The 26,855-nt window shown below is 35.5% G+C and overlaps 4 protein-coding genes, 1 long non-coding RNA gene and 1 other non-coding gene across 7 annotated transcripts; 1 reads left to right on the top strand and 5 right to left on the bottom strand.

Annotated features, from left to right (window-relative positions):
- Positions 1 to 262: 262 nt before the first annotated feature.
- LOC111781902 lies at positions 263 to 1,434 on the bottom strand. The gene is made up of 2 exons (XR_002813035.1): positions 780 to 1,434; positions 263 to 488 (listed from the first exon to the last, which is right to left on the bottom strand). It is a non-coding gene; the product is annotated as an uncharacterized LOC111781902 (long non-coding RNA).
- On the bottom strand, positions 1,174 to 1,336 carry LOC111782349. The gene has a single exon (XR_002813099.1). It is a non-coding gene; the product is annotated as a small nucleolar RNA snoR138 (small nucleolar RNA).
- Positions 1,435 to 2,133: 699 nt separating the features above from the next.
- Positions 2,134 to 7,118, bottom strand: LOC111780972 (glutamyl-tRNA reductase-binding protein, chloroplastic-like). The gene is made up of 12 exons (XM_023661354.1): positions 6,879 to 7,118; positions 6,608 to 6,676; positions 5,801 to 5,887; positions 5,524 to 5,622; positions 5,331 to 5,426; positions 5,071 to 5,136; positions 4,881 to 4,971; positions 4,704 to 4,771; positions 4,550 to 4,615; positions 4,232 to 4,282; positions 3,772 to 3,836; positions 2,134 to 2,425 (listed from the first exon to the last, which is right to left on the bottom strand). Exons 1-12 carry the CDS (start codon positions 7,044 to 7,046, stop codon positions 2,371 to 2,373), a joined length of 981 nt encoding a protein of 326 aa, XP_023517122.1. The 5' UTR covers positions 7,047 to 7,118; the 3' UTR covers positions 2,134 to 2,370.
- Positions 7,119 to 15,974: 8,856 nt separating this feature from the next.
- Positions 15,975 to 20,069, top strand: LOC111781733 (glutamate dehydrogenase 1). Of its 2 annotated transcripts, none has more exons than XM_023662422.1 (9): positions 15,975 to 16,313; positions 17,686 to 17,830; positions 17,966 to 18,079; positions 18,258 to 18,479; positions 18,565 to 18,639; positions 18,720 to 18,836; positions 18,937 to 19,263; positions 19,342 to 19,428; positions 19,517 to 20,069. In XM_023662422.1, exons 2-9 carry the CDS (start codon positions 17,714 to 17,716, stop codon positions 19,700 to 19,702), a joined length of 1,245 nt encoding a protein of 414 aa, XP_023518190.1. In that variant the 5' UTR covers positions 15,975 to 16,313; positions 17,686 to 17,713; the 3' UTR covers positions 19,703 to 20,069. The 2 variants fall into 2 exon arrangements, with proteins under 2 accessions (XP_023518190.1, XP_023518191.1); XM_023662423.1 differs by having other exon boundaries at positions 17,683 to 17,830.
- A 158-nt stretch (positions 20,070 to 20,227) lies between these two features.
- On the bottom strand, positions 20,228 to 22,021 carry LOC111781734 (putative H/ACA ribonucleoprotein complex subunit 1-like protein 1). Its single transcript, XM_023662424.1, has 4 exons — positions 21,845 to 22,021; positions 21,363 to 21,511; positions 21,155 to 21,270; positions 20,228 to 20,564 (listed from the first exon to the last, which is right to left on the bottom strand). The coding sequence occupies exons 1-4, from the start codon at positions 22,005 to 22,007 to the stop codon at positions 20,396 to 20,398; spliced, it is 597 nt and encodes a 198-aa protein (XP_023518192.1). The 5' UTR covers positions 22,008 to 22,021; the 3' UTR covers positions 20,228 to 20,395.
- Positions 22,014 to 23,589, bottom strand: LOC111781608 (putative H/ACA ribonucleoprotein complex subunit 1-like protein 1; the record flags this gene model as incomplete). Its single annotated transcript, XM_023662294.1, has 4 exons — positions 23,322 to 23,589; positions 22,841 to 22,989; positions 22,633 to 22,748; positions 22,014 to 22,041 (listed from the first exon to the last, which is right to left on the bottom strand). Coding segments are annotated over exons 1-4 (456 nt in total), but the record flags the coding sequence as incomplete, so codon positions are not given.
- Positions 23,590 to 26,855: the final 3,266 nt, after the last annotated feature.

The following is a 26,855-nucleotide window of genomic DNA, read 5'->3' as shown; positions in this document are numbered from 1 at the left end:
TGTAAGCTTTGAAGGTGTTGTTAAAAAGTGACTCAAATGTCAAATAAAAGGCGTATTTTGTTCGAAGGATCTAAGGAAAGGAGTTGAGCCTAAATTAAGGGGAGGATGTTCGAGGGTTCCATAGGTCTCGGAGAGACTCTATTGCATACTTTGTTCGAGGGGAGGATTATTGGTGGGGAGTCCCACATCGGCTAATTAAGGGAGATGATCATGAGTTTATAAGTAAGAAATACATCTCTATTGGTACGACACATTTTGGGGAAACCAAAAGCAAAGCCATTAAAGTTTATGTTCAAAGTGAGCAATATCATACCGAGAGTCATTACAAAGTGCAATTTCCACCTTTCAAAGCAACAAGGGACTTGGAGATATGGCTTACACGAGCAAGTATATGATGATGCTTGGTTTATTCCTTTGCTCAGCTAGCTTGGTATGATTTATCAGGTGATCAACCCAGCTGACGATATTCTTCCACTGATTAAAATCGCCTATATACAATGCAAACAATAAATGAATATAAGTACAGGGCTAAATAATGGAAATGGATTGAAAAAAAAAGTGAAACAGACAGAGAGTGACCGGCCGAATAATGGAGCAAGCAATTACAGATACAGTTCTCTCTTTCCTTTTTTTTTTCTTTTTTTTTCAAGGTTTGAACAGTAAACAATAATACTAAATTGATCAGATCAAATCCAATCCTTTCCTCCATTTAAATTTCTAAGAAATACTTGGAAAAAAAATAGAAATCTGGGGTCCAATGAAAGGGACAGAGATTCCACCACTTCAGAAAGTGAAAGCTCCATTGTGGGATTTGAACCAGGCACAAAATATCAAATAATGGCATGACAACTTGACAATAAACCGTAGCGTCGCCGATTGTATTATTGACAAAAATGCACTGCCTTGAACATCACATAATGCAAGCCATTTACGTAATCAACTCCCACATTTCACAATCAGATTGACAAAGAACATCAAAACCCTAGGCCAAAAACCATCCGCAGAAGATCATTTACACTAATCTACAGCATCAAAATCCATCCTTGATTCACTAAAAAGAAAGAACATGCAATTCAGATAGATTAGATTCGAAAAGCACACAAAACCCAGATCAAATTCCTTATCAAAAGAGCTAAAAAGACTGAAAAAAACAAAAGAAGTGGGGGAAAAGAGAAATGTCCGAAGCTATCCGGAAGAGGAACAAAGAAGAAAACGTTCGACTCCCTCAAACGGATTCCGTAATGGAATTTTATATCCGATCAATTGATGTAAGCCTTTGTCTGAACCAAAAGGTGTTGCAGAATAGTTTGCACCTCCTAGTCATTCGAAAGGCTAAACCATTTCCATTTTCAAAATTTTACCCCAAATCTAAACAAAACTAAAACCTTCAGAAGGATCATCCAAGAAATAGACGACCAAAAATTGTCTCCTCCCTTCAAAGTTTAGGCGACGGAGCGGAGAAAGGGGGCGGGAACGATTTAATAGCGACATTCGGCTTAAGGATTCCACGTAGGGTACGGTTTGGGCTTTTCGGATCGGGTATGGTCTTAAAGTGGCTGATCGAATCCGACTTTTCAATTCATCTAACTTAGCCTTAAAGTATTTCCCTTTAGCTGAAAAATGTCTTAATCCAACCCAAACAAGATCCAAACTCACACNAATTTAGGCGACGGAGCGGATAAAGGGGGCGGGAACGATTTAATAGCGACGTTCGGCTTAAGGATTCCACGTAGGGTACGGTTTGGGCTTTTAGGATTGGGTATGGTCTTAAAGTGGCTGATCGAATCCGACTTTTCAATTCATCTAACTTAGCCCTAAAGTATTTCCCTTTAGCTTAAAAATGTCTTAATCCAACCCAAACAAGATCCAAACTCACACCAACAATTCATGAATCTTGCTTAAAAAATTCTAAAAAACCCTAAATTTAGATCAAAACCATTTAAAAAACGATTCAAATTGGACTTGAATGGAAGAAATCTGCTAAACTAAGAATTGGGTTGAGCCAAACCATAATCGAGTTGGACCATGTAACAGCCCAAACTCAGCCGATATTGTCTGATTTGACCCGTTACATAATACCATCAGCCTCACGATTTTAAAACGTGTCTACTATGGAGAAGTAGTAGGGGTTCCTTGCCAGAGAATACTGCCATTTCATTCACAAAAAATAAAATGAATTTACAAGTGAGCATTATCAGAGTTTACATGTATGGGTTCGTTCATAGATACCATGTACAACTTAAAACTGCTTCGTGAGAGGGAATGTTAATGCTTTAGCATGCCAAAGAGCAAGCCAAGCCAGAAAAGTTGTGGCCAGTTCAATTTAAGCATTACAAAGAGAAGATCAAGAACATCTTCCTGTCAAGGTGATTAAACTTGAGGCTTGGCAGCTTCTAGCATTTCAACTATAAGAGTCTTGACATCCCTAAAAAGATGCAATAGAAAAAGTGAGAAGAAATTCAAACAAGAGGGACTAAAATGACTAGAAGAAACTTTGAAATGGTTAAGATCATTTTTATCATGTTCAGGAGTATTCAAGCTTCATGGTAAGAAAATCATATTTAAAAGTGTAAAACCAAACACTAAAATTATTATATGAAAAGTTAACTCTTAATAAATATCACTCATAACAAATCATTTTCACTAAAATCACTCTCAACCATGCCCGAAACTCTAAATATTCAAGACTATCAGAGGTGCAGAAAGATTTTTCAAATAACAATCCTATTATCTCCACATGTCATCTATCTAACTCCTTAGAAGTCGAGATCAACCTTCACACCATAAACCAGGACTTCAACAGGAAAGAAAATAACATCATACAACTAGAATTGTAAATGAAAATAAAGATGGAAAGAAATATCTCTCGTCCCAAAGTATCTATACTTAAACATGCACTCTCGTGTTCGAAATTTAACAATTTAAGTTGTAATTTATGGATTAAATTAGCAGTTGTTACACAGTTCTCAGAAATTCATAATCCTCATAATTTCTTCCAGCATATTGTCCGTTCGTTGTTGCAATACAATTTAATGAAGTTTTATACGGAGAAATGAATTCAATTCATTATTACAATTCACACAACCAATAAATAAAAAATAAGCCGATGCAATGTCCTCTTATACTGCACATAGAATTTAGGTCAAATTTTGTTAGGTCCATGTACTTAGATAATAGATGGGTGAGACTTTTTTCTACTTTTGTTACATCTTACCCGGACAAATGTATAATGTCTTAACCAGTTTAATAATGTTAGTGTTAGAAGAGCTAATTTCAAACTTAAGATTTTAATTTTTTAAATTCAAGACTGAACTTGAACAAATGGTGAATTATGCCTTTTATTAGTTAGATGAATTTCAACCATTTAGAGATCTACGGCAAGAAGCAAGAAAATTGTTCTTACAAGCTATGATCGAGCAAGGTGCTAGTATTATGGTCGTAAAGTTGAGTTGTGCCTTCATTTAACTTTATTAGTTTTGGTCATTTTGGCTCTAAGTTGATTTTTTTTACTTTACAATTTTACGGTTGAATTTTGGTGTTCGTGCGGTTGGGTTAGTATGTTATTTGGATGATTTGTTGGTTGGTTTTTGGTTAATTTGCAAACTTGCCCTTGAATCTTTCCCTAGAATTGAAGAAACATTATTTATATTAACAGAAACAACTAATCAACAAATGGTACATTCAGTAGACAAGAAACATACAGGGGCAAAAAACCTTGCAATAGACAGCTTTTTGCCTCAGCAATGAGAATTATAGGGTAAGAAGTCTTACTTTCTATTTTCTGCTCGTCTTGGAAAAGGTACACGAAGCTTAAATGAATTCCCCTGATAACTAGCCTAAATAAACAAAAGAAAAAAAAAACACACAAATATACACATCTATTAGCCTTTGGAAAGTAGAGCTGAAGTCAATACACCTTTTGTTAAGATTTAAATGTACATTAATTAGTAAATATTGGTATTACTCCAATATAACATATCATAGGCCAAAATTATTGCGTCCAATTATCCATATTCTCATTTCCTCCAGTCAAAATTTATTAGTCCCCAGCATAATGATTACGGGTACGAACCCATAACTAATACTAACCTAACATGATCTAATATTTCAGCAAACGCACAGAGAACTTTAATTCGTAGTAATATTTTAGCAAAGACACGTAATAATAATTAGTTCTTATAATACAAACCAACAAAGGTTGAACAAATAATTTAGTTCGTAGTACTAATACCTTGACGTTAAAACCAAGGCTATCCAAATCTAGCATGATGGCTGAATCAACCTGCAGATATAAGTAGTACAGTCTCACATGAACAGTTCATCAAAAGCTTTAGCTACTAAACTTGAAACGGTTAAAAACCTTAAACGAAGTATAATTGCATAGGAATGATTATCAAAAGCTACCCTAGGCCAAGATACTCCGGCCAATTGTAACCAGGTAATTCAACCCTGATCACACAGTGCAGAATCAGATTGAAAATAAAAAATGAACGGAGTCCTATGTGAACTTGATTTAAACCAAACATATAGATCTTTTTTTTTTTTTTACCGGAATGGACGTCCAGTGTCTCACAATCATCTTTGTATCTTCAGTATGATCCCTATTCATGTGAGACTGTAAATAAACAGAATCCGATTTAGAAAATATGTGATTCATGATTATTAATTGAAATAACAAGCAAGATTTAAAATGATGCTATCACCATGACAGGCTTTGCAAATTGAACTATCGGATCAACTTGTGCTGCCTTGTACTCTTCACTACTTAGTTCTTGGATTAAAAAGGTAAAAGAGCTAGATGTCAGTGTGACAAGAACAAGCCTGATATCAGAAGAAATAGAAAAGAGGAGAAGTAGAAAAGGCAGTCTATGTAAACAAACCTCCTGAACCCAAAGAAGCTGTTGCAACCCCCGACACGTATCGTATCACTTTCGGTTTGATGTACACAAATTGGAAGTCACCAAAGTCAACCTTCACATAAGTAGGAAGAATTAATTCATCTTTTATGTATAAACTGGAATAAACATCTCATGAAAAAACATAAGTATTCTGAAGATCGGTATAAGCTACCCAAAACGCATTTGGATGCTTGGACAAATATGCAGCACGAACAGCAGGTCTATCTTCTTCAGAAACCTAAATAATGAACAAGAACATAATTCAGATTGTCATGCTATTCCATTAAGGAAGAATAATACTTGTCCTGAAAGACACACATGAACAAACACGCATCTATAATCTATGCATTTCTAATGAATGCATACAAGCAATGAGACAGATCGACACATGGAAAGAAGAAATAAATACTGAACATAAGCTATACATCTTACAGGAACAGCATCACCATGAACAGTGACCACTAAAGTTCCCCTATCTTCAGGTTCTTTTGCCACGAGCAATGAACATTTCGGATTAGCTGCCAAATTCTGCACAGAAAAGGAAAACCAAACTTTCAAGAGAATAAGAATGCTGCCAACACCAAAATTTCCAACTGGGTGCATTACGATGAATGATATACAATACCTTAGCGTGCTCTGCTAGACTGCTTACAGCAAGTATAGGAGTACCATCAGCATCACATGCAAAGTCAACAAAAGATCCAGAAGGATAACCTTCAAAGCTCTGTACAGGAGCAAACCTTATTACTACTAAGGACTAAGAAACCAATCAAATGCAAATGATTTACAGAGAAATCAGATCTAATTGTACACTAGGAATGTCAATCACAAGTTCATAGTTATGTAGCGAATTCCGAAGACAATAGAGATAACACAACTAAAGATTAAAAGAGAGTGAATACCCTAGAAAAGGTGGAGAGCATGCCGCGCACACTCTGATCCAACAGTGTTCGAATCTCCTCAGCTGGCAAAAGCCGAGCCGCTTTTTCCTAAAACGTCACCAGCCACATACAACAAGTACTTGATAAATAAACATTGTTGGATGAAAGTGTCACATCGGCTAATTTAGGGAATGATCATGAGTTTATAATCAAGGAATACTATCTCCATTGGTGTGAGGCATTTTGGAGAAGCCCAAAGCAAACTCATGAGAGTTTATGCTCAAAGTGGACAATATCATACCATTGTGAAGAGTCGTGTTCATCTAACATTGGTATCAGAGTCATGCCCTAAACAAAGTATTGTGAGCCTCGAAGGCATAGTAAAAAATGACTAAGACTCCAAAAGAAAAGGAGTCGAGCCTCGATTAAGGGGAGGCAATCCTCAAATGTTGAACAAAGTATTGTGAGCCTCGAAGGCATAGTCAAAAATGACTAAGACTCCAAAAGAAAAGGAGTTGAACCTCGATTAAGGGGAGACGTACTTTGTTTGAGGGGAGGTGTTTGATGAAAGTCCCACATCGGCTAATTTAGAAATGATCATGAGTTTATAATCAAGGAATACTATCTCCATTGGTGTGAGGCCTTTTGGGGAAGCCCAAAGCAAAGCCATGAGAGCTTATGCTCAAAGTGGACAATATCATACCATGGTGAAGAGTCGTATTCATCTAACAAACAGAACACAAGAAATAATTCAGAACAAGCAATCAAAACTTGAAACAGGCATGCATCACAACTTGAATCGGACAAAGCATCAAAAGAAAGAAATACCTGATGAGCTTGAATCAACTTAGACACATCAATTTCATCGCTATTAGCATCATCGCCAGACGCCACAGCCTAATCAATCAGAAGAACAAAAACAGAAGGAAAGACAGTAAATCTCTTTTCGTATACTAAAATTGTTACTACATGAACGAAATCAGCAAAAGAACAATAAACGTAACCACGAATTGATGGCTGAAAAAGAGGAGAGAAGGAGATACCTGANAATAAACGCAACTACGAATTGATGGCTGAAAAAGAGGAGAGAAGGAGATACCTGAGAAGTGGACTCCGTTGACGCAGACATTAAAAATGGAAGACGAAAACGAAGACGAGGATTGAAGGAGGAGGCCAAAGAACGGGGAAAGTGAAAGCCGATTCGACCATTAAAGGTATTGCGCGAACGAAATTGGAAGGTTAGGGAAGGTGGCGTTGCAGTCGCCATTGTTCACCGAACTCCAACTCCCTTACCGGCCGGTTCAAGCAACTCCACGCGGCACCTGATCTTTTTCTTTTTCTTTTTAATTATTTATTTTAAAATATATTTTCCTCCTCATTTTTTACATAAAAAAAAATAATAATAATAATAAATAAATGTCTTTTCTCACCTTTTTAATAAATAGAAGAAAAAAGGAATATTAACAACAAATCACAATTAATTTTAACAGTTTTCTTTAATATTAACTTAATTTGAATAAAATATGGACTTTCTCTTCCGTGATTCCCCTTAAAGTTTTTAAAATGTGCTAGAGAATCCACCCCCTTCGGGCCCATCGTCCTCACTAGCACTCGTTCCTTCCTCCAATCGATGTGGGACCGCCCCCAAATCCACCCCCGTTGGCCCAGCGTCCTTGCTGGCACTCTTTCCTTTCTCCAATCGATGTGGGATCGCCCCCAAATCCACCCCCCCTTTGGGGCCAGCGTCCTCGCTGGCACTCTTTCCTTCCTCCAATCGATGTGGGACCGCCCCCAAATCCACGGGATCGCCCCCAAATCCACCCCCCCTTTGGGGCCAGCGTCCTCGCTGGCACTCTTTCCTTCCTCCAATCGATGTGGGACCGCCCCCAAATCCACCCCCCCCTTTGGGGCCCAACATCCTTACTGGCACACCGCCTCGTGTCTACTCCCCTTCGGGGAACAGCGAGAAAGTTGGCATATCGTCCGATATCTGGCTCTGATACCATTTGTAACAACCCAGGCCCACCACTATCAGATATTGTTCTCGTTGGACTTTCCCTTTCGGACTTCCCCTCAAGGCTTTAAAACACGTCTGCTAGTGGAAAGTTTTCACACCCTTATAAATGGTGTTTTGTTCTCCTCCCCAACCAATGTGGGACATCACATGGGAGTCCAACGTCTTTGCTGGCACATCGCTTGATGTTTGTCTCTGAAATCGAAGAATTTCAATTGAGCCGCTCTAAATCGAAGAATTATAGGTGCTTCCTCCAACACCCAAATGTGGATGTATGCTTTTCAACAAGACCTTGGTTGAAGTTGCAAATTTGCCAATTGTAGTCTTACGTACGGTAGAACAAGTTATGTGCATGAATATAACCGTCATAAATAAGTTGAAATTTTATGAATTAGCTCAGCTAGTTTGATCAAATTATTTATAACAAATACAAAATGGGTCGTATTAATAGTATTAACATGATAAAACAATGTAGACATTTTAAGTTATTATTTAAATGCAATATTTGATTATAAAGTGTTAGAGCATAAATCCGAACATAATCAACATTGATGAGTTCATTGTAGACGATCCAGCAACAATATAAGCTCTTTTTGGGTAAGCATCCTAGTTGGATATATTCCATAGAATTGTGGGTAAAAAGTATTTGAATTTTGAGATTTTATGTTCGGTTGGTCCTATACATACATACATACATACACACATATATATCGTCACGATGGACTAAGGCATCAAACTAATCGAACAAGAAAAAATCAAGATAGAGACAACAATCAGATGGAACCTATCTTCAAATAAATTTTTCATTAAAAAAGAATTAAAATATTGACTTTTCGTGTCTATAATATATATATATATTTATTTATTTATTTATTTATTTATTGACTAATTCTTTTTTTAGTACCACCTCCACTAACTCTAATACACAATTATTCCTACAACCTTTAGTGCTAATAAAGTAATATCTTAAATAAGAAACTCCTCATCCATTATCAAATTAAAGAATTAAAAAAAGTTTGCTTAAAATTAAAATAAAAAAGTCAACATTTCATTAAAAAAATTAAAGTCAACCATTGATATATGTCCTTTGAATGTATCCAAAGTTAATGAACTCTCTTGGTCTGAAAAATTCAATCAAACCTAATTTGTACCATTATAAATAAATTTTTTATTGATTTTATTTTTATTTAATTTCATAATTATTATTTTTTTTATTATTTGTTCTCTGATCATTTTTAAAAATAATTTAAACTATTTAAAAGTAATTTTTGAAAATATAAATTGAATTATAAATTTTAATTAAATATTTAAAAATAAATAAATAGATATTTTATAAATTAACAATTTACTAAATTAAATATATTATCTAAATAACATGAACTAACCCAACTTAAAAAATTTATAATTAGGTGGAATTTTATCTCCGTAATTAATTAAAAATTTTGAATTTTATTTAAATGTATATTTCAACTAAATCGAGTTATACTTAAATGAATATAAATCATGTTTTTATAGAAAATTTCAAAGCTATGATAAAAGAATTTCTTGGATGCTATAGAACAAATACTAAATAGTTGAAGAAGCTAATGTTTTCTCATATGAATGAATTTCACTATGAACATTTTCTATGTTCATCAATTCGAAGAACACTATTTCCAGAATCAACAACACAATCAAATCTCGAGAGTAAAAGAATGAACAAAATGAATTTCTTAATTACTCTCAACCTTCTCGTCGTGGTGATCTTTGTCGAGAGCCGACGAATTCAAGTTCCTCCACAGGAATCTCCCGCTCGCCATATCGACGAAGATCCAGAATCCTCTCTGAATCATCTTCTTCAATCCAAATCCGTCTTCCTCTACTCTTCGATTCTCACTTTCCAGCGGCGATTTCTCCGATTCGGCCGCCGGAAACAGGTCCGACGAAGATGAAGAAGAAGAAGAAGAAGAAGAAGCGGATCTCCAGGCGACGTATCCGGCAAGAATCGCAGAGAGGAAAACGAGGATGAATCTGAGAGGACACATTGGAGGTGGAAGAGGTTAGGTTTCGAATGAACTTTGGGGAAATCGAATCGGAGAGAAAATGAGAGAAGAAGCGATGAGAATTAGGGTTTTATAAGTTGAAATTGGGGGAAGAACGCGTAATGGAATGATGAGCTATAGGAATTGCTCTGGAAATCGAGATTGTTTGACTATTCCACATGGATTGACTTTCTTGGGGGCGCCATGGTTGACCTGTTCAAGCTTTTTGTTTGCTTTGTTTTGGTCGTGTAATTTTGGGAACATGGGTGAGTAGGTGCCCTATCCATGGTTTCTAGATGCTTCAATTAGGGATTGATTTTATTGTAATAATACTCCAATATTTTGAAAATTCCAAAAATGCCCTTGATCGTTCGAAAAATTAAAAAACACGATCATTGCCGAACGTTGCCGTTTACTATAAAGTTTCAAAAATACCCTTTAATAACTTTATTTTATATATTTATTTATATATCTTAAAAGTTAATTAATTAAATATAAATAATTTAAAATTTTGATATTTTTCATTAAAAAAAAAATAAAGATAATGATATTTTTATTATTTATGAAATATTTAAAAGTTAAAAGATATTATTGAAATAAAATTTTAAGGTTTTTTTTTTCTATAATTTAGATATTTTTTATAATTATTGGGCTTAAAAGGAGATTATAGACACAAATTTCAAAAGACTTCGAAGAATTATAAATAATTTAATTATGCTGAAATTATTATTTTTAAAATCATTTTCAAACATGCTATTAAATATTGGGCTTGGGCTTTATTAGCTTTGGGCCTAAACCTTGGATTTGGGCTTTGGCTTTATTAGATTTGGGCCTAAACCTTGGATTTGGGCTCAACTATCATATGGCCTAATTGACTGGGCCTAAATTTAACATTTTTATAATTATCAAATTTTAATTATTTTTATTTTTAGTTCCAACAAATTTGAACTACAACAGAACAACCCTTGAACAGATAAGCAACCGTTTATCTCGATACTGTTAGTTGAACACGACTCTCTACATTGGTATGATATTGTCCACTTTAAGCAGCATAAGCTCTCATGGCTTTGCTTTGGGTTTCCTCAAAATGTCTCGTACTGATGGAGATAATATTCTTTGATTATAAACCCATGATCATTTTTTAAAATATTAAAATAGTTCAGGTAGGATTTTCATCCAACAAACACCACATTTAACGAAATTTTGAGTTGGCGGTTGGTGACTCAAGTCACCGTATTAAAATTCACAACCCAACCCTCTATTTTTGGGTTGTGAAAAAACACCGACTATTCAACACAAATCACAATACATCCCTAATATCAATTAAAAACGTCTCTAAAATAGAGTTGGATTGTAACCCTATTTTCGCTTTGGTCAGGTTGACCTGATAAAAAAACGTTAACCTATAAACCGATCTAAATTTTCGATTTTCGACAAATTCAACTCAACCCAAACGAGAAAATAAAAATCTAACCCAACCCAACTTTATTATATGGAATTCACGAGTCACAATGCATCCCTAATATCTGTTAAAAATGTCAGTAACATAGAGATGAATTATAACCCTATTTTCGCCTTGATCAGGTTGACCTGATAAAAAAAAAACGTTAACCTATAAACCGATCTAAATTTTCGATTTTCCACAAATTCAACTCAACCCAATTTAGAAAAAGAAAATGTAATCCAACCCAACTTTTATATAACCCTATTTTCGCCTTCGTCAGGTTGACCTGATAAAAAAAAACGTTAACCTATAAACCGACCTAAATTTTCGATTTTCGACAAATTCAACTCAACCCAAACGAGAAAAAGAAAATCTAATCCAACCCAACTTTTATTATTTGGGTTGAATAATCCGAGTTAATCTAATTGACATATCATAAGAACACCGATAATTATAACAGCAATCAAGAGGTCAGAGATTCGAACCCGAGTCTCGTATATTATCTCGGACCCACTTAACCTAACATCCAATAAGCCTCTCCCCCTCATAAAAGGTTGAGCCAATAAAGGGGCCAAAAGTTAGTGGTATTAATTAACCAATAACTTATGAAAATGGAGGGATACTATTTTAAGCAAATTGACCAAATGAGCTTTACAAAAAGTATGAAAAGCAAATGATTTAATTTAAGAACAACAAAAAGTTCAGTGGAATCTTGCACATGGAATTCCAAATTCTCTCAAACTTTGATTCTTATCCTCCCCAATAACAAATTAATCAAATTTTATTAATGAACGAGTGACGTGGATCCCACTCTTCATCACGAACACGAACTATCTCTAAATGGTCGTAGAAAAACCTCACTTGTTCTTCTCTTTTAATAATTGAATTGGATGTGTTCGTTATAAATTTGGGTAGAGTCGAGAATAGATATTTAGGGTAGTAGTATGTTGTTTTATAGCTTCGAGCTATAGAAATGTTCTTATGACCTGATAGCATTACTAACGAAAACGCTCAGATCTAATGTAAGAGCTATAATTTAAACATATAAATGCAATTATCCTAGTTTCAATTCCATGACCTTAACAGCGACACCGTCATTCATACATGAGTGTCTTACTTTTACTTGAAAAGTAGCATGAGACTTGAGTATTTAAGAATACTCCGTAAGTAACACCACTGTCGGGATTGAAGAATGCAAACACAAACAATCTGCTAGACCTATATTTACATAAAAACATCATGACATGGCCTTAGGCTCTACTTTCGAGCCCAAACAGGGTAGAATGTGTAGTACTTCCATACACATAACCCATGCATGCTCATTGAGCTAGTGCACGCTCATTCTACCAGACACCATGAAGAGAAAGGGTTGTATAATATCATGGCGAATATAAATATCGTAAGTATCTCGATGCATGTGACATACAAAATGTATGAGGTCCTCATAGCTTTAAATCATGGTATACTCTTATGATACAAGTCATACCTCGGTTCCATTTCACAGACATAACTCTCATGAATAACATATATAGCTTAATAGTAAAACCACTTACTTGATTGGTGTAAATCGAAGTTACTACTTTATCTTCAACAGTAGTCAGAAATTGTCCTTCGCAATCCAAATGAACCTACGAGAGCCCACAACATTGAGATAAGATAAAACATACGATTCTAATTGAAATTCCACAACTCTATATGGACTTAAACCCGGTGTTCACATAGAGCTTCTAGAACAAACATAAATTTCATTTTGGGTGACGTCCAATTGTACCGAGATTCTATTCGTGTGTGTGACGGGACCAAACCAACAATTGAAAAATAAAACAAAACAACGTAATGACTATAAATTAAAGTTGATACTCACTTTTATCCAATGCATCAAAGCAATACCAAAGGAAGATAATAAAATAAGATGAAAAAAAGCTTATGACTTTGTTAAGTGAATTTTCACCTAACATTTTGGATCATAGTGATCATAATTAAAAACCAAAATTAGAGTGCTTTTTGTTTAAATATTTGATTGTAATATTAAGGTGCTAACACTTATTTATATTAAATACGTCGTTGTACTAAGTAGGTAAGTGATACCAATGTACTCGACTTTAATGAAAATCTCGAAACGAGTCTATATAACAAATATATGGATTATATTCTCTGGTATTCAAATTCTTAAAATGATTTCTTGCCCTCGATGCTCTTTTTGAGCTTGTGGAGTTGAAATAACACTGAAGGTATCTCGCTTAGGTCATTCTAATGGATTAAGACGAAACTATTCCTTCTCTACCTCACTGTTCGAGTGATTCAATATTAACGATTCTTATCGCATCAAAATTTTCACTTTAACCTAAAAACTTGGAGAATTGTTCGTAAAAATTAATTGCATATATTATCTTTAATTTTCTTTCCACTTTTCTGTGAATAGTACTTCCACTAGTTCCTTTGAGTTCCTATCAAATGATATCAGTCTAATCCCAGTATCCTGTCTTCCAAACAGTCAATCAAGCAGTACTCGCCGCTATTCTATAGACGGCACAGAGCTCTTACACAACCCCTAATAGAAATACTGAAAAGGTTTGGTTTCCCGATACAGTGCTTTAAGCTCTGTCTTATTAACTTCAATCTTATCTCATAGAACTTCGTAATAAACAAGCTTCCAAATGGGAAAACGGTTTTATTGCTTCGATCTTATCAAGAAAAAAGCCCTGACGTATATTAGAAAATACACGATTTCCAATTCTAGCACGAAAAATGATTAGGCAACTAGGGACGCTAATGTTTTCCAATATCTCACTTTCTATCACACAATACCATTGATTTGTATGTCCTTTGAGATTGATTGGTTCCAACTTCAAGTGTTGAAAAGAAATTAAAGTAAAAAGATTAGCCAAATTGGAGAAGGTAGCTGATGAACATATTCTTATTCTTTTGGGATGGTGCTAAAAGAAAAGAGGAAGAAGACACAATAGAGTTGTCTATTCAAGTGGAACTTATTCCAATATGAAATATATATAATATATATGTAAAATATCATATGGATTGATACACACATATCATCCACCTCAAATTGCTCCCCATATTAGATATCAACCAAATCATTTATGATATTACGACGTAAATAAATAGATATAGTAGGGTGAAAGTTTGAATTAAGAACGATGTTCTAGAGTTACCTACTTTGGAACCTACATGCCGAGATCGTTGAAGTTTCTATTCATATATATTAGGTATTAGTTTGGACGCCTTTATTATATGTTCCAATTACTTTTATTGTAACTAGTTTAGTGAAACAGATCTATGGATGATTCAAAATCCACATGTTCTAGTGCAACTTTTAAAGAGAAAGTCTTCTTCAAAATTAACAACTTCATGTGTATTGTATGTCCCGTAATGGGTTCTATTCTTCTATTTGTTTTCGGGAGTCGATGACTATTCATAACTATTATCTTGACACCAAAAAATTGCTATTACCTTGACTTTTCAATAGAAGAATAAATATTCTAATAACATTGATGCAACAGAAATGAAACAGTGAGGTTCGTAATGATTTTAAAATCTTTTATAATAGGTAATCTAGTATCCTTGTGCATGAAAATAATCAATTAGGTCGTGGTCGGACTTTATTATGGATTTCTGACCATATGCTCCATAGGACCCTCTTATCTCTCACCTTTGTTCTTTAGTTAGGTTTAAGTATGACGAGAGACAAACAAACTCGACACCTGAAGTATGACCAGATACACAATCAATATCCATTAATAAAAGTATGTTCATCCTTGACACACTCGACACTTGAAGCATCTTTGTCGAAACATAAACCAAGGCCAAAGGGTCTAGTCGTAACATGCACGTACCAAATATAATCAACTTCTTCTAGCATGCCCCTACTAATCGAGCCCCCCAAGGTCCTAGTACACTATCACAACTCTACCTCTCATTTCATCCTCATAACATCGTTCTAATACAACTTTTTTCCTTCTTTGTTATTCAAGATATATCGATTTAATCACTAAAGTTGCTTTGACATTCACTATTATAAACTAGAGACCCTACTACCTTGTCTTCCCATACAAGTGCAACATGGAATCTTTCGATAACAATTTTTGTTTGGGGTTTATAGAAACTTCACTACATATATCCCAAGAATGCATTCATCGACAAAACTCTAACTATTTCCGTCAATAATAGGTATAGGTATAGGTATAGGTATGACTAAAGTTTTTATAGATCAAAACGAAAAAAAAAAACAAAGGATATGGGTCTAAAAATAATCTTCATAAATATAATTTTATATAGGTACAATTTAAAACTAGATCATGGGAATGGGAATAGGAATAAGAATAAGAAGAATATATCCCAATCATTCCAATAATATTCCAATAATACGTATAATGATGCATACAAGCACTACATCACAAACCAAAAAGAAAGATGAACAAGCAACACTATCAAATGACGATGCCTATAATTGAGACATGAGTGAGAGAATGTGGTAAATACCTTTACAAAAGCATCACATTCACATTGGCAAGAACAAAATGAGGGAAAGAAGCAAGCCCAGCTTCTCACTCCAACCCACCAACCTGTCCAAATTGAATATCACGAGAGGAGAAAAGCTTAGTGGGAATCTGATTTGGAACTCACTCGCTATAGCCTAGGTAAGCTATAAAACAGAGACAGAGAGAAAGTCAGTGAGTGCAGAGTGACAAATGGCTGTGTGAGTGAGTGAGTTTGCATTATATTCTCATATTCACATTCTCTTCTCTCTCTCTCCATGTGTGTGTGTGTGTCTAAAATTCTGCATGTTGGCTCTGAAATTTGATATGGGTTTGGCAAAGATTGGTGGAGGAGAAGGGTAATTTTTTTGGGGGATTTGGTATCTGATTCGGTCATTTGTTGTGTTGGGTTTTTTGTGTATAAATGGATACCTTGGAGAGTGGCTCATAAATCACCCAGAAACCTCTGCTCTGATCTTCATCTGTAGTTTTACTTTTTCAGCATTGTTTTTCCTATCTGTGAAGGCCAAGCTTCAGCTCTCCATTTTTGTCGATCTCCAAGGTAAATAGCTCAAACTGTGCTTGTTTTCTCTCTCTATTTGCTTGTCTTATTTGGAGCTAACACTGGGGTCAGCTCTCTTTCTCTCTCTACCTACAAATATGAAACAGAGTTAACCTTTAAATGAAAGTAAACAAATAGTTAAGGTTTCTCTGTTCACAATTTCAATTTCAAAGTAGCTTTGGTATCATATAAGATTTTTGTTAAATGCATCATAAATGTCATGGACGAGTACTTACAAACATTAGTGCTCGCAAATATTGAACATAAATGTGAGATATCACATCGGTTGGAGAGGAGAACGGAGCATTCTTTATAAGGGTGTGAAAACCTCTCCCTAGTAACGCGTTTTAAAAACTTTGAGGGGAAACCCGAAAGTGAAAATCCAAAGAGAACAACATCTACGAGCAGTGGGATTGGGCTGTTACAAATGGTATCACACCAGGCGGTGTGCCAGAGAGGATGTTGAGCCCCGAAAGGGGGTGGACACTGGACGTTGTGCCAGCAAGGACGCTGGGTACCCACCGGGAAGTGTGTCAGCGAGAATGCTGGGTCCAAAAGAGGGTGGATTGTAAGATCCCACATTGATTGGAGAGAGGAATGAGTGTCAGCGATGACGCTGAGTCCCTAAAGGGGGTGGAATGTGAGATCCTACATCAGTTGGAGAGGAGAAGCTCGAAAGGGTCCAATAGTATTCTCTCATCCTCATAGGCGACAACTCCACCTCCCGATTTTGTATTTCTATACATGAAAATGATTTTTGTAAGAAAGAAGTCATAAGGTTGCTTAACAGCTTGCTCAATGTAACAATTTTAGAAAATGGATAACCTTTTGAAAGGAAGCTGAATCCTACACATATTATCAAACTCAACATGGAATCAGCCTCTATATCCTTTATAACATGCATGAAGAAATCAAGCCAACACTCGGCAGCAGGTTCATGGCTCAATAGAATCTTTCCAATTGAAAAGGGGAGAGATGAGTAGATCGTGAAATCAAGGGACAGATTCTTGAATCTGGAATCTTGTTCTATCAGGAAAATATGATAATAAACCTGCCTAACTATAGCTTTTGGATTCCACCAAAAGAAAGGCTTCCGTTTAAGGTTTTGGACTGAATCTATTCATACAAATGGCAATCCTTTGGTTACAAATACATCAATATCCTTAATTAGTATGCTCTGGCTTGGGATTTTTAACTAATTACATAGGCTCTTAGGATTTTCAAAGTTGAAAGCTCCTCACTAAATAGTTCTAAGGTTTGATTTGGACGAACTTTGTTTATTTATTTTTAATATTGTTACAGTAAAGATCCCATTCCACCGAGTAGTTAGTGATGCATACCCAGAGAACTGACTTTAATTTCTACGTAGCAGCTACAGATTACTCTTAAAGAATCCTGGGATGCGAACCATGAACGCACTAGCGGCTACAAACAGAAACTTCAAGCTTGCTGCTAGGCTTCTGGGTCTTGACTCAAAGCTTGAAAAGAGCCTGCTCATTCCATTTAGAGAAATCAAGGTTCGGTTCCTCCTGTGGCAGTTTGTTTAATTTGACTAGATAGTATCAGAAACAGACATAATAATCCAACAGCTCAAAATGATGCATCTTTCGAGTACACATTTGTAACTTGAATCAGCCTTCTGAACATGACAGGTTGAGTGTACCATACCCAAGGATGATGGCACATTAGCATCCTTTGTTGGTTTTAGAGTGCAGCATGACAATGCAAGAGGCCCCATGAAGGGAGGGATCAGATATCACCCTGAGGTTGGCTGTTTTTCTTCTTACCTAGAGTCCCTTTTCATAATAATTGAAATATCAATGCCCCTCCCTTGTATTCTTACCTAGAGTCCCTTTTTAACTTGAAGTTTGAACTTGAGACCTTGGATGATCCGGGAATCATATTGAAGTCATATTTCTGAAAGCAATAGATATACCAATGCAGGTTGACCCTGATGAGGTAAATGCTTTAGCACAATTGATGACATGGAAGACAGCAGTTGCAAATATACCCTATGGTGGAGCCAAGGGAGGGATAGGGTGTGATCCCGGGGAGTTAAGCATATCAGAGCTGGAGCGTCTGACCAGAGTTTTCACTCAAAAGATACATGATCTTGTCGGTGTCCACACCGATGTTCCAGCACCTGATATGGGAACAGGTCCACAGGTTGCCTACAAATTATAACACTCAACTTCGTTTCAAGTATTTGGATTGTTTCTCCCTCCTAATTTGAGTGTTTTGATTTGAACAGACAATGGCATGGATACTAGACGAGTATTCTAAGTTTCATGGCTACTCACCAGCCGTAGTAACGGGGAAACCCATTGTAAGTGGACTTATAAGGCTCAACTCCATACAATACTATTAAAAAAAACAAGTTATCAAAATTGACTTCTGCCAAACTAGGATCTGGGTGGATCTCTGGGCAGAGATGCAGCAACAGGGCGAGGCGTGTTGTATGCAACAGAAGCCTTGCTAAATGAGTATGGAAAGAGCATATCCGGTCAAAGATTTGTCATTCAGGCACGCCTTTACCTTGTTTCTGTTACAATTACTCGTTCAAAAGCTAACATCTATTTATATTATATTCTATTCTAAGTGGAAATATGGACGGATATGTCAGGGTTTTGGCAATGTGGGATCTTGGGCAGCCAGACTGATCAGTGAAAATGGGGGTAAGATTGTAGCAATAAGTGATGTAACAGGAGCAATAAAGAATAGCAATGGGATAGATATTCCAAGCTTACTAAAGCATGCAAAGGAACACAAAGGTGTGAAGGGTTTTGAAGGGGGGAATCCAATTGATCCCAAATCTATTTTGGTTGAAGACTGTGACATACTAATACCAGCAGCCCTTGGAGGGGTCATCAATAAGGAAAATGCTAATGAAATCAAAGCCAAATTCATAATCGAAGCAGCCAATCACCCAACAGACCCAGAGGGCGACGAGGTGAGCACATAAATGAACATCAGATCAGATGAAGATGTTAGAAAAAATTAGAAATTCATAATATTTTGTCATCTGTAGATATTGGCAAAAAAAGGAGTTGTTATTCTCCCAGATATCTTTGCAAATTCCGGAGGAGTTACAGTTAGCTACTTTGAATGGGTTCAGGTATCCTTTTTTTTTTTTACTCCAAAAAAGTAGACAACACATGCATATATGATATATAACTCAATTGAAACAAACAATACAAATGCAGAACATCCAAGGTTTCATGTGGGAGGAAGAGAAAGTAAACAAGGAGCTGAAGACTTACATGACGAATGGCTTCAAAGATGTGAAGGAGATGTGCAAATCCCACAACTGTGACCTCCGCATGGGCGCTTTTACACTTGGAGTCAACCGTGTCGCCAGAGCCACTGTGCTGAGGGGTTGGGAAGCCTGAGCAGCTGCTTTTCTCATCTCTAAATAAAGGAGAGATGCTCCACCCGCCACCCCAGTGGTGCTTCCTTTCCTGTTGAATTCTGCAGTACAACACTTTTTTTCAATAGTATTTGTTATTTTTATTGCACTAGCATGCAAGAAATATCATCTCTGCACTAAAAGATCACAAATAGATGGCTTGGTTCGGTATCCAAAGGAGATTTATGAGTTGCTTTTGGATAAGTGGAGGGATCCTGTCCACTTGCTTACAAACAGATTTTTCTTACTCATGAATTCTTGCCCTTTTTCTGTAATAAAGGTCAGTCTTAACGTGTATGGATACCAAACTTCCATGACAGTAAAAGAAATGAGAACAGTTTTAGAAAGTACCATACCATATGGACAACAGCTATCTTCATTATTCTGTTAAGAACACATAACAGTCAGAATATCAACTGTAAGAGAAACATGAGTATCGAAATTTCATCGGTTTTTAGCAATGAGTATCGAAATCCATATATAACAGATTGAAAATTTTCTGTTGCAATTTTTATCAAGAAATTAAATAGCAGCAGAGTTAAATTAAACAGTGGATTCAATTTCGAGATGTTCAATTCCAAACAAAATACAGTAAAAGAAAAGCCTAGCTAAGGCTTATCAAAACGACATTACAAATGGAAAATTGATAAAAACTATGATAGTACATAATGCTAATCTAGAATCTTCCTCTACCCCTAAAGCCCCCACCACGGCCACCACCTCTTGGAGGGCCGCCTCTGCCACCTCTTGGGCCACCCCTTCCACGAAAGCCACCACCCCCACGGCCTCCTCTGCCACCACCTCTGCCCCCACCACGGCCACCACCTCTAGCGGCAAACTGTCCCCTGAAACAAAGATCAGACATCAAAATTAGTTTCATACAAAAAGCAAACATAAACGTTGGGAAGCATGGCGTAGCAGTTCTTTGTTTTCCAATTTAAAAATAATTTCTATAACCTTCTATCAGTGTGAAAAAAATTCATATGAATCATGATCAACTAGAAGTATTTGGAAACTAAATAGAGAAAAGGAGCCATGACGATAGCCATTCATAGAAGCAAGAGAGGTAAATTTGCAGAAAACTAAAATGTTGGTCTCAAATAGACAATGGGTACACTGAGGACTATCAGCTTACTAAAGGGATAAGAACTAGAAGCACAAAAGGTTTGAAATTTTCATCATTGTCACACCAGACTTAACTATATGGTTTGTGAAATACACAATTGACAAACTGGCAATTAAGAGAGACTCCATTCAGGATAGCATCCCTATTTCAGTTTCCCGTGATTTGATTACATTTATCACCACAAACATGCTATCAAACATATAACCCAAAATTCTATCCAAACATTACTCCTGAACCTAACAAGCTAATACAGAGAAAGGAAGAACAAAAAAAACTAGTAAAAAGTTAAGCTGTGGGAGGAGTGCGTACTTTGGTTGTGGGAGGAATCTAGCGAGAGGTAAAAGTTTAGCTGGATCGATATAAAATTTATCCCCAGAAGCATATGAGGTGGCCACAATTCCTTCCATCATCTTGATCGAGAAGTACTGCAATCAGGTTAAAAACAAGGATTTATCGTATATCAAAGCTATTTTCAAAACTAAACAACTAACAAAATCATGAAGGCCAGTGGACTCACGGATTCATTGATAGGGCCGAAAATTTCATCAACTTTGCCTATCTGGGTCTTGTTCTGAAGATAGATTGGAGCATTAAAAAAAGGAATCTTCTCATTTGTGAGCTTTGTCACTGCATCTCCCTCGCATGCGTGAAGAAAAGTTGAAACCTCTGTAACAGGAAAAAAAAAACCCTTATAGTGATGAATACAGGAAACAAAAAGGAGTAAATAAACCAAAAACCTTCTGGAGAAAAACAGGCATCCAAGCTTGTGTATATTCGTTGCTAGAAAGAAAGGGAGAATTCAAAACAGAATTCGTCATCTATACCGATAATGCAAGCGAAAATATCCACGACAACTGAATATCGCATTGTAACGAAAAAAGTGGGGAAACAAACTATTTTATGAAACCTCTACTGTAAACATTCTGAGAGCGAAGAAGCACAAAGATGAACAAAAACAGAGAGACATGAAAGATTTAAGAAGTGATGGGAGATACGAACCAACTACTTCAGATGGAGGACCCTCATCACGGAACCCTCCGCCGCCGCGACCACCAAAGCGACCACCTCCCCTGAAGCCACCGCCGCCTCGACCGCCTCCTCTACCACCAAAACCACCGTCACGGCCTCCCCTGAAGCCACCGCCGCCTCTTGGAGGTCGCATTCTTCTGCTCTTGCTGTGCTNGGCAAACTGTCCCCTGAAACAAAGATCAGACATCAAAATTAGTTTCATACAAAAAGCAAACATAAACGTTGGGAAGCATGGCATAGCAGTTCTTTGTTTTTCAATTTAAAAATAGTTTCTATAACCTTCGATCAGTGTGAAAAAATTTCATATGAATCATGATCAACTACAAGTAATTGGAAACTAAATAGAGAAAAGGAGCCATGACGATAGCCATTCATAGAAGCAAGAGAGGTAAGTTTGCAGAAAACTAAATTGTTGGTCTCAAATAGACAATAGGTACACTGAGGACTATCAGCTTACTGAAGGAATAAGAACTAGAAGCACAAAAGGTTTGAAATTTTCATCATAGTCACACCAGACTTAGCTATATGGTTTGTGAAATACACAATAGACAAACTGGCAATTAAGATAGACTCTATTCAGGATAGCATCCCTATTTTCAGTTTCCCGTGATTTTATTACATTTATCACCACAAACATGCTATCAAACATATAACCCAAAATTCTATCCAAACATTACTCCTGAACCTAACAAGCTAATACAGAGAAAGGAAGAACAAAAAAAACTAGTAAAAAGTTAAGCTGTGGGAGGAGTGCGTACTTTGGTTGTGGGAGGAATCTCGCGAGAGGTAAAAGTTTAGCTGGATCGATATAAAATTTATCCCCAGAAGCATATGAGGTGGCCACAATTCCTTCCATCATCTTGATCGAGAAGTACTGCAATCAGGTTAAAAACAAGGATTTATCGTATATCAAAGCTATTTTCAAAACTAAACAACTAACAAAATCAAGAAGGCCAGTGGACTCACGGATTCATTGATAGGGCCGAAAATTTCATCAACTTTGCCTATCTGGGTCTTGTTCTGAAGATAGATTGGAGCATTAAAAAAAGGAATCTTCTCATTTGTGAGCTTTGTCACTGCATCTCCCTCGCATGCGTGAAGAAAAGTTGAAACCTCTGTAACAGGAAAAAAAAAACCCTTATAGTGATGAATACAGGAAACAAAAAGGAGTAAATAAACCAAAAACCTTCTGGAGAAAAACAGGCATCCAAGCTTGTGTATATTCGTTGCTAGAAAGAAAGGGAGAATTCAAAACAGAATTCGTCATCTATACCGATAATGCAAGCGAAAATATCCACGACAACTGAATATCGCATTGTTACGAAAAAAGTGGGAAACAAACTATTTTATGAAACCTCTACTGTAAACATTCTGAGAGCGAAGAAGCACAAAGATAAACAAAAACAGAGAGCCATGAAAGATTTAAGAAGTGATGGGAGATACGAACCAACTACTTCAGATGGAGGACCCTCATCACGGAACCCTCCGCCGCCGCGACCACCAAAGCGACCACCTCCCCTGAAGCCACCGCCGCCTCGACCGCCTCCTCTACCACCAAAACCACCGTCACGGCCTCCCCTGAAGCCACCGCCGCCTCTTGGAGGTCGCATTCTTCTGCTCTTGCTGTGCTAAAACGAGGGAGCTTTTACCGAACGGAGGCTCGCTGCAATATGTCGTGTAGGGTTTTTAGGGTTTTATGTGTGTGGTTTCGCGCTGAAGTACAGTGACACAATGCCCATTATGTTTTTTCTATGGTTATCTTATTTAAAATTTTATTATAAAAATTAAAATATTTGATATTTATCACTGTAAATTTATATTATTGGAACCGTTTTGATTTTATTAAGAATTAAAATAAATTAATAAATACGAGAGCAAGAATTCTACCTTCGTAGAAACCCTAACTTGCAAGTATACGGTTAAGGCTCACCAGGTTAAGGCTCCACAGGTTCTTCCTTGCGATAACTCAACCACACGGTTAAGGCTAAGGCTTGTGAGAGCGTATTGAAAGAAAATCTCAAATGAATTGGAGATTCCCAAACAGATAGAAGAAGAAAGTTTCACGAGAATTATGTGTGGTTGGCTCAACCCAAAAGTATTATTTATAGGACTGTTGGATAATTTTTGTCAAATAATATATTAGAATATAATATTTTATTCCAATCATATTTAAATATTATAAGATATCTTAATATATATTTAATTAATTTGAATTTAATTCAAATTTCAAATATATATTTTATTTAATATTTTAATATTTAAAATCGAATGATATCAAATACGATAAATCTATTTTTTCTCTTAAAACTTTTCAAATTAATATTTTTATCTCTATTTATATTTAAATCTCTAATATATTAAATATTAATTTCAATCTTTTAAATTAAATATATTTTTTCTCTATTTTCTTTGTTTAATATATTTAATATATTAAATAATAATTTAAATATTGAAATTAAATTTATTTTATCTTTTATATTTAATATATCTAATATATTAAACGGTACATTTTAGTGTTACTATGAGCTAGCTAAATGACTTTATGGACCTACCGATTATGAGCTCTATGATGCAAAATTAATTAATTAATTAAACTATTTAATTAATCAATTTTCATTCGTTAATTGTAAGTTACTCTACTGTAAATTTAGAGTTACACTCTGATGCTCTGTAAGACCTGTTATGTCCATTGATACAATCATTACAAACGAGTCGTTCATAATTACAGTTTGGTTAAAAGCATGTTTTATCCCTGTAATTGAATATTTTACATTAAGTACCAATGATTCTCTAATAAACAATTTGTTTATGGTCCAATAATAAACTAAGTTCATAAAAAATAACTCATCTACTTTCCTTGTATGGAAATGAGTGAATTTCGTGCTCCAACTCTTGTTTGGTCAAATCTCCAAGATGGTAGACATATTAAATGGGCTACAAGAATCATTTTCACCCATGCAAATTAAATAACAAACCCTCACAGCAGAAGTTCATAATTGACTCAGGATTAAGATCGAGTCGCCTATGATCATCATGCGAAATATTAATTTTCTTAATTAACGGATTTATAAGTAGAGATTAAATATTTATTGGTTCAGTTTTATACAAACTCATCGTATATGATACCCAACTCACATGTCTCCACATAAACGATTTGGATCAAATCATTTGTAACGATTATAAAGTAGGTCGCATTAATAGTGTTACCAAGATAAAATTTCCAACCTTATAGATAAAATTTCCAACCTTATTCATATGTTATAGATCATTTAGGCACTCCCCTCTTCATGACCTTATTACGCCCTTGCTTTTACTTAAAAACATTTTAAAAAAGACATGAATATTGAAAATACTCAATTACAAACTGTTTCATTAGGGTTAGATGCATACAATTACATGAAACTAATGGGCGTACAATTCATTTGAAATTGGGCAACTCCCATGTACATGCGGATGACTGTTGTCACGAGGCCCTCTCACAAAGGAGTAGTACAACTCCTGATGTTTGTTTCCGCTAAAGAGGTTATGTCATACATATGGGTAGTGGTTCTACTCACCTTTGGAAATTAGGGTTGTTACAAATGGTATCAAAGCCAGATACCGAGCGGTGTGCTAGCGAGGACACTAGGCCACTAAATGGGGGGGGGGAGGATTGTGAGATCTCACTTCGGTTGGAGAGGGGAACAAAGCATTCTTTATAAAGGTGTGGAAACTTCTTCCTAGCAAACGCGTTTTAAAACTGTGAAGCTGACAACGATACGTAACGAGCCAAAGCGAACAATATCTACTAGCGGTGGGTTTGGGGTATTACACCCGCACGCATAGATAGGTAATTGCCTCGGCCACACCACATAACCCAAATTAGTTTTCATGCACAAATTGAGTAAATTACTACAATTTTCATTCACAGAGTTAGGTAATTGTCTTATGTTCTAGATAATTTCATGCATACAGCTAGGATTGTCTTACATTCACACGTACAAAAAGTTCCATAATACTTAAAATTACCTTTCACGAGTATGCATAATATCACNTTTAATTCAAATTTCAAATATATATTTTATTTAATATTTTAATATTTAAAATCGAATGATATCAAATACGATAAATCTATTTTTTCTCTTAAAACTTTTCAAATTAATATTTTTATCTCTATTTATATTTAAATCTCTAATATATTAAATATTAATTTCAATCTTTTAAATTAAATATATTTTTTCTCTATTTTCTTTGTTTAATATATTTAATATATTAAATAATAATTTAAATATTGAAATTAAATTTATTTTATCTTTTATATTTAATATATCTAATATATTAAACGGTACATTTTAGTGTTACTATGAGCTAGCTAAATGACTTTATGGACCTACCGATTATGAGCTCTATGATGCAAAATTAATTAATTAATTAAACTATTTAATTAATCAATTTTCATTCGTTAATTGTAAGTTACTCTACTGTAAATTTAGAGTTACACTCTGATGCTCTGTAAGACCTGTTATGTCCATTGATACAATCATTACAAACGAGTCGTTCATAATTACAGTTTGGTTAAAAGCATGTTTTATCCCTGTAATTGAATATTTTACATTAAGTACCAATGATTCTCTAATAAACAATTTGTTTATGGTCCAATAATAAACTAAGTTCATAAAAAATAACTCATCTACTTTCCTTGTATGGAAATGAGTGAATTTCGTGCTCCAACTCTTGTTTGGTCAAATCTCCAAGATGGTAGACATATTAAATGGGCTACAAGAATCATTTTCACCCATGCAAATTAAATAACAAACCCTCACAGCAGAAGTTCATAATTGACTCAGGATTAAGATCGAGTCGCCTATGATCATCATGCGAAATATTAATTTTCTTAATTAACGGATTTATAAGTAGAGATTAAATATTTATTGGTTCAGTTTTATACAAACTCATCGTATATGATACCCAACTCACATGTCTCCACATAAACGATTTGGAT

The sequence above is a fragment of the Cucurbita pepo genome, chromosome LG19, assembly GCF_002806865.2.
Source record: "Cucurbita pepo subsp. pepo cultivar mu-cu-16 chromosome LG19, ASM280686v2, whole genome shotgun sequence".
Taxonomy (NCBI): Eukaryota; Viridiplantae; Streptophyta; class Magnoliopsida; order Cucurbitales; family Cucurbitaceae; genus Cucurbita; species Cucurbita pepo.
The sequence above is the reverse complement of the archived record's forward strand: the minus strand, read 5'-3'. Positions and strand labels throughout refer to the sequence as shown.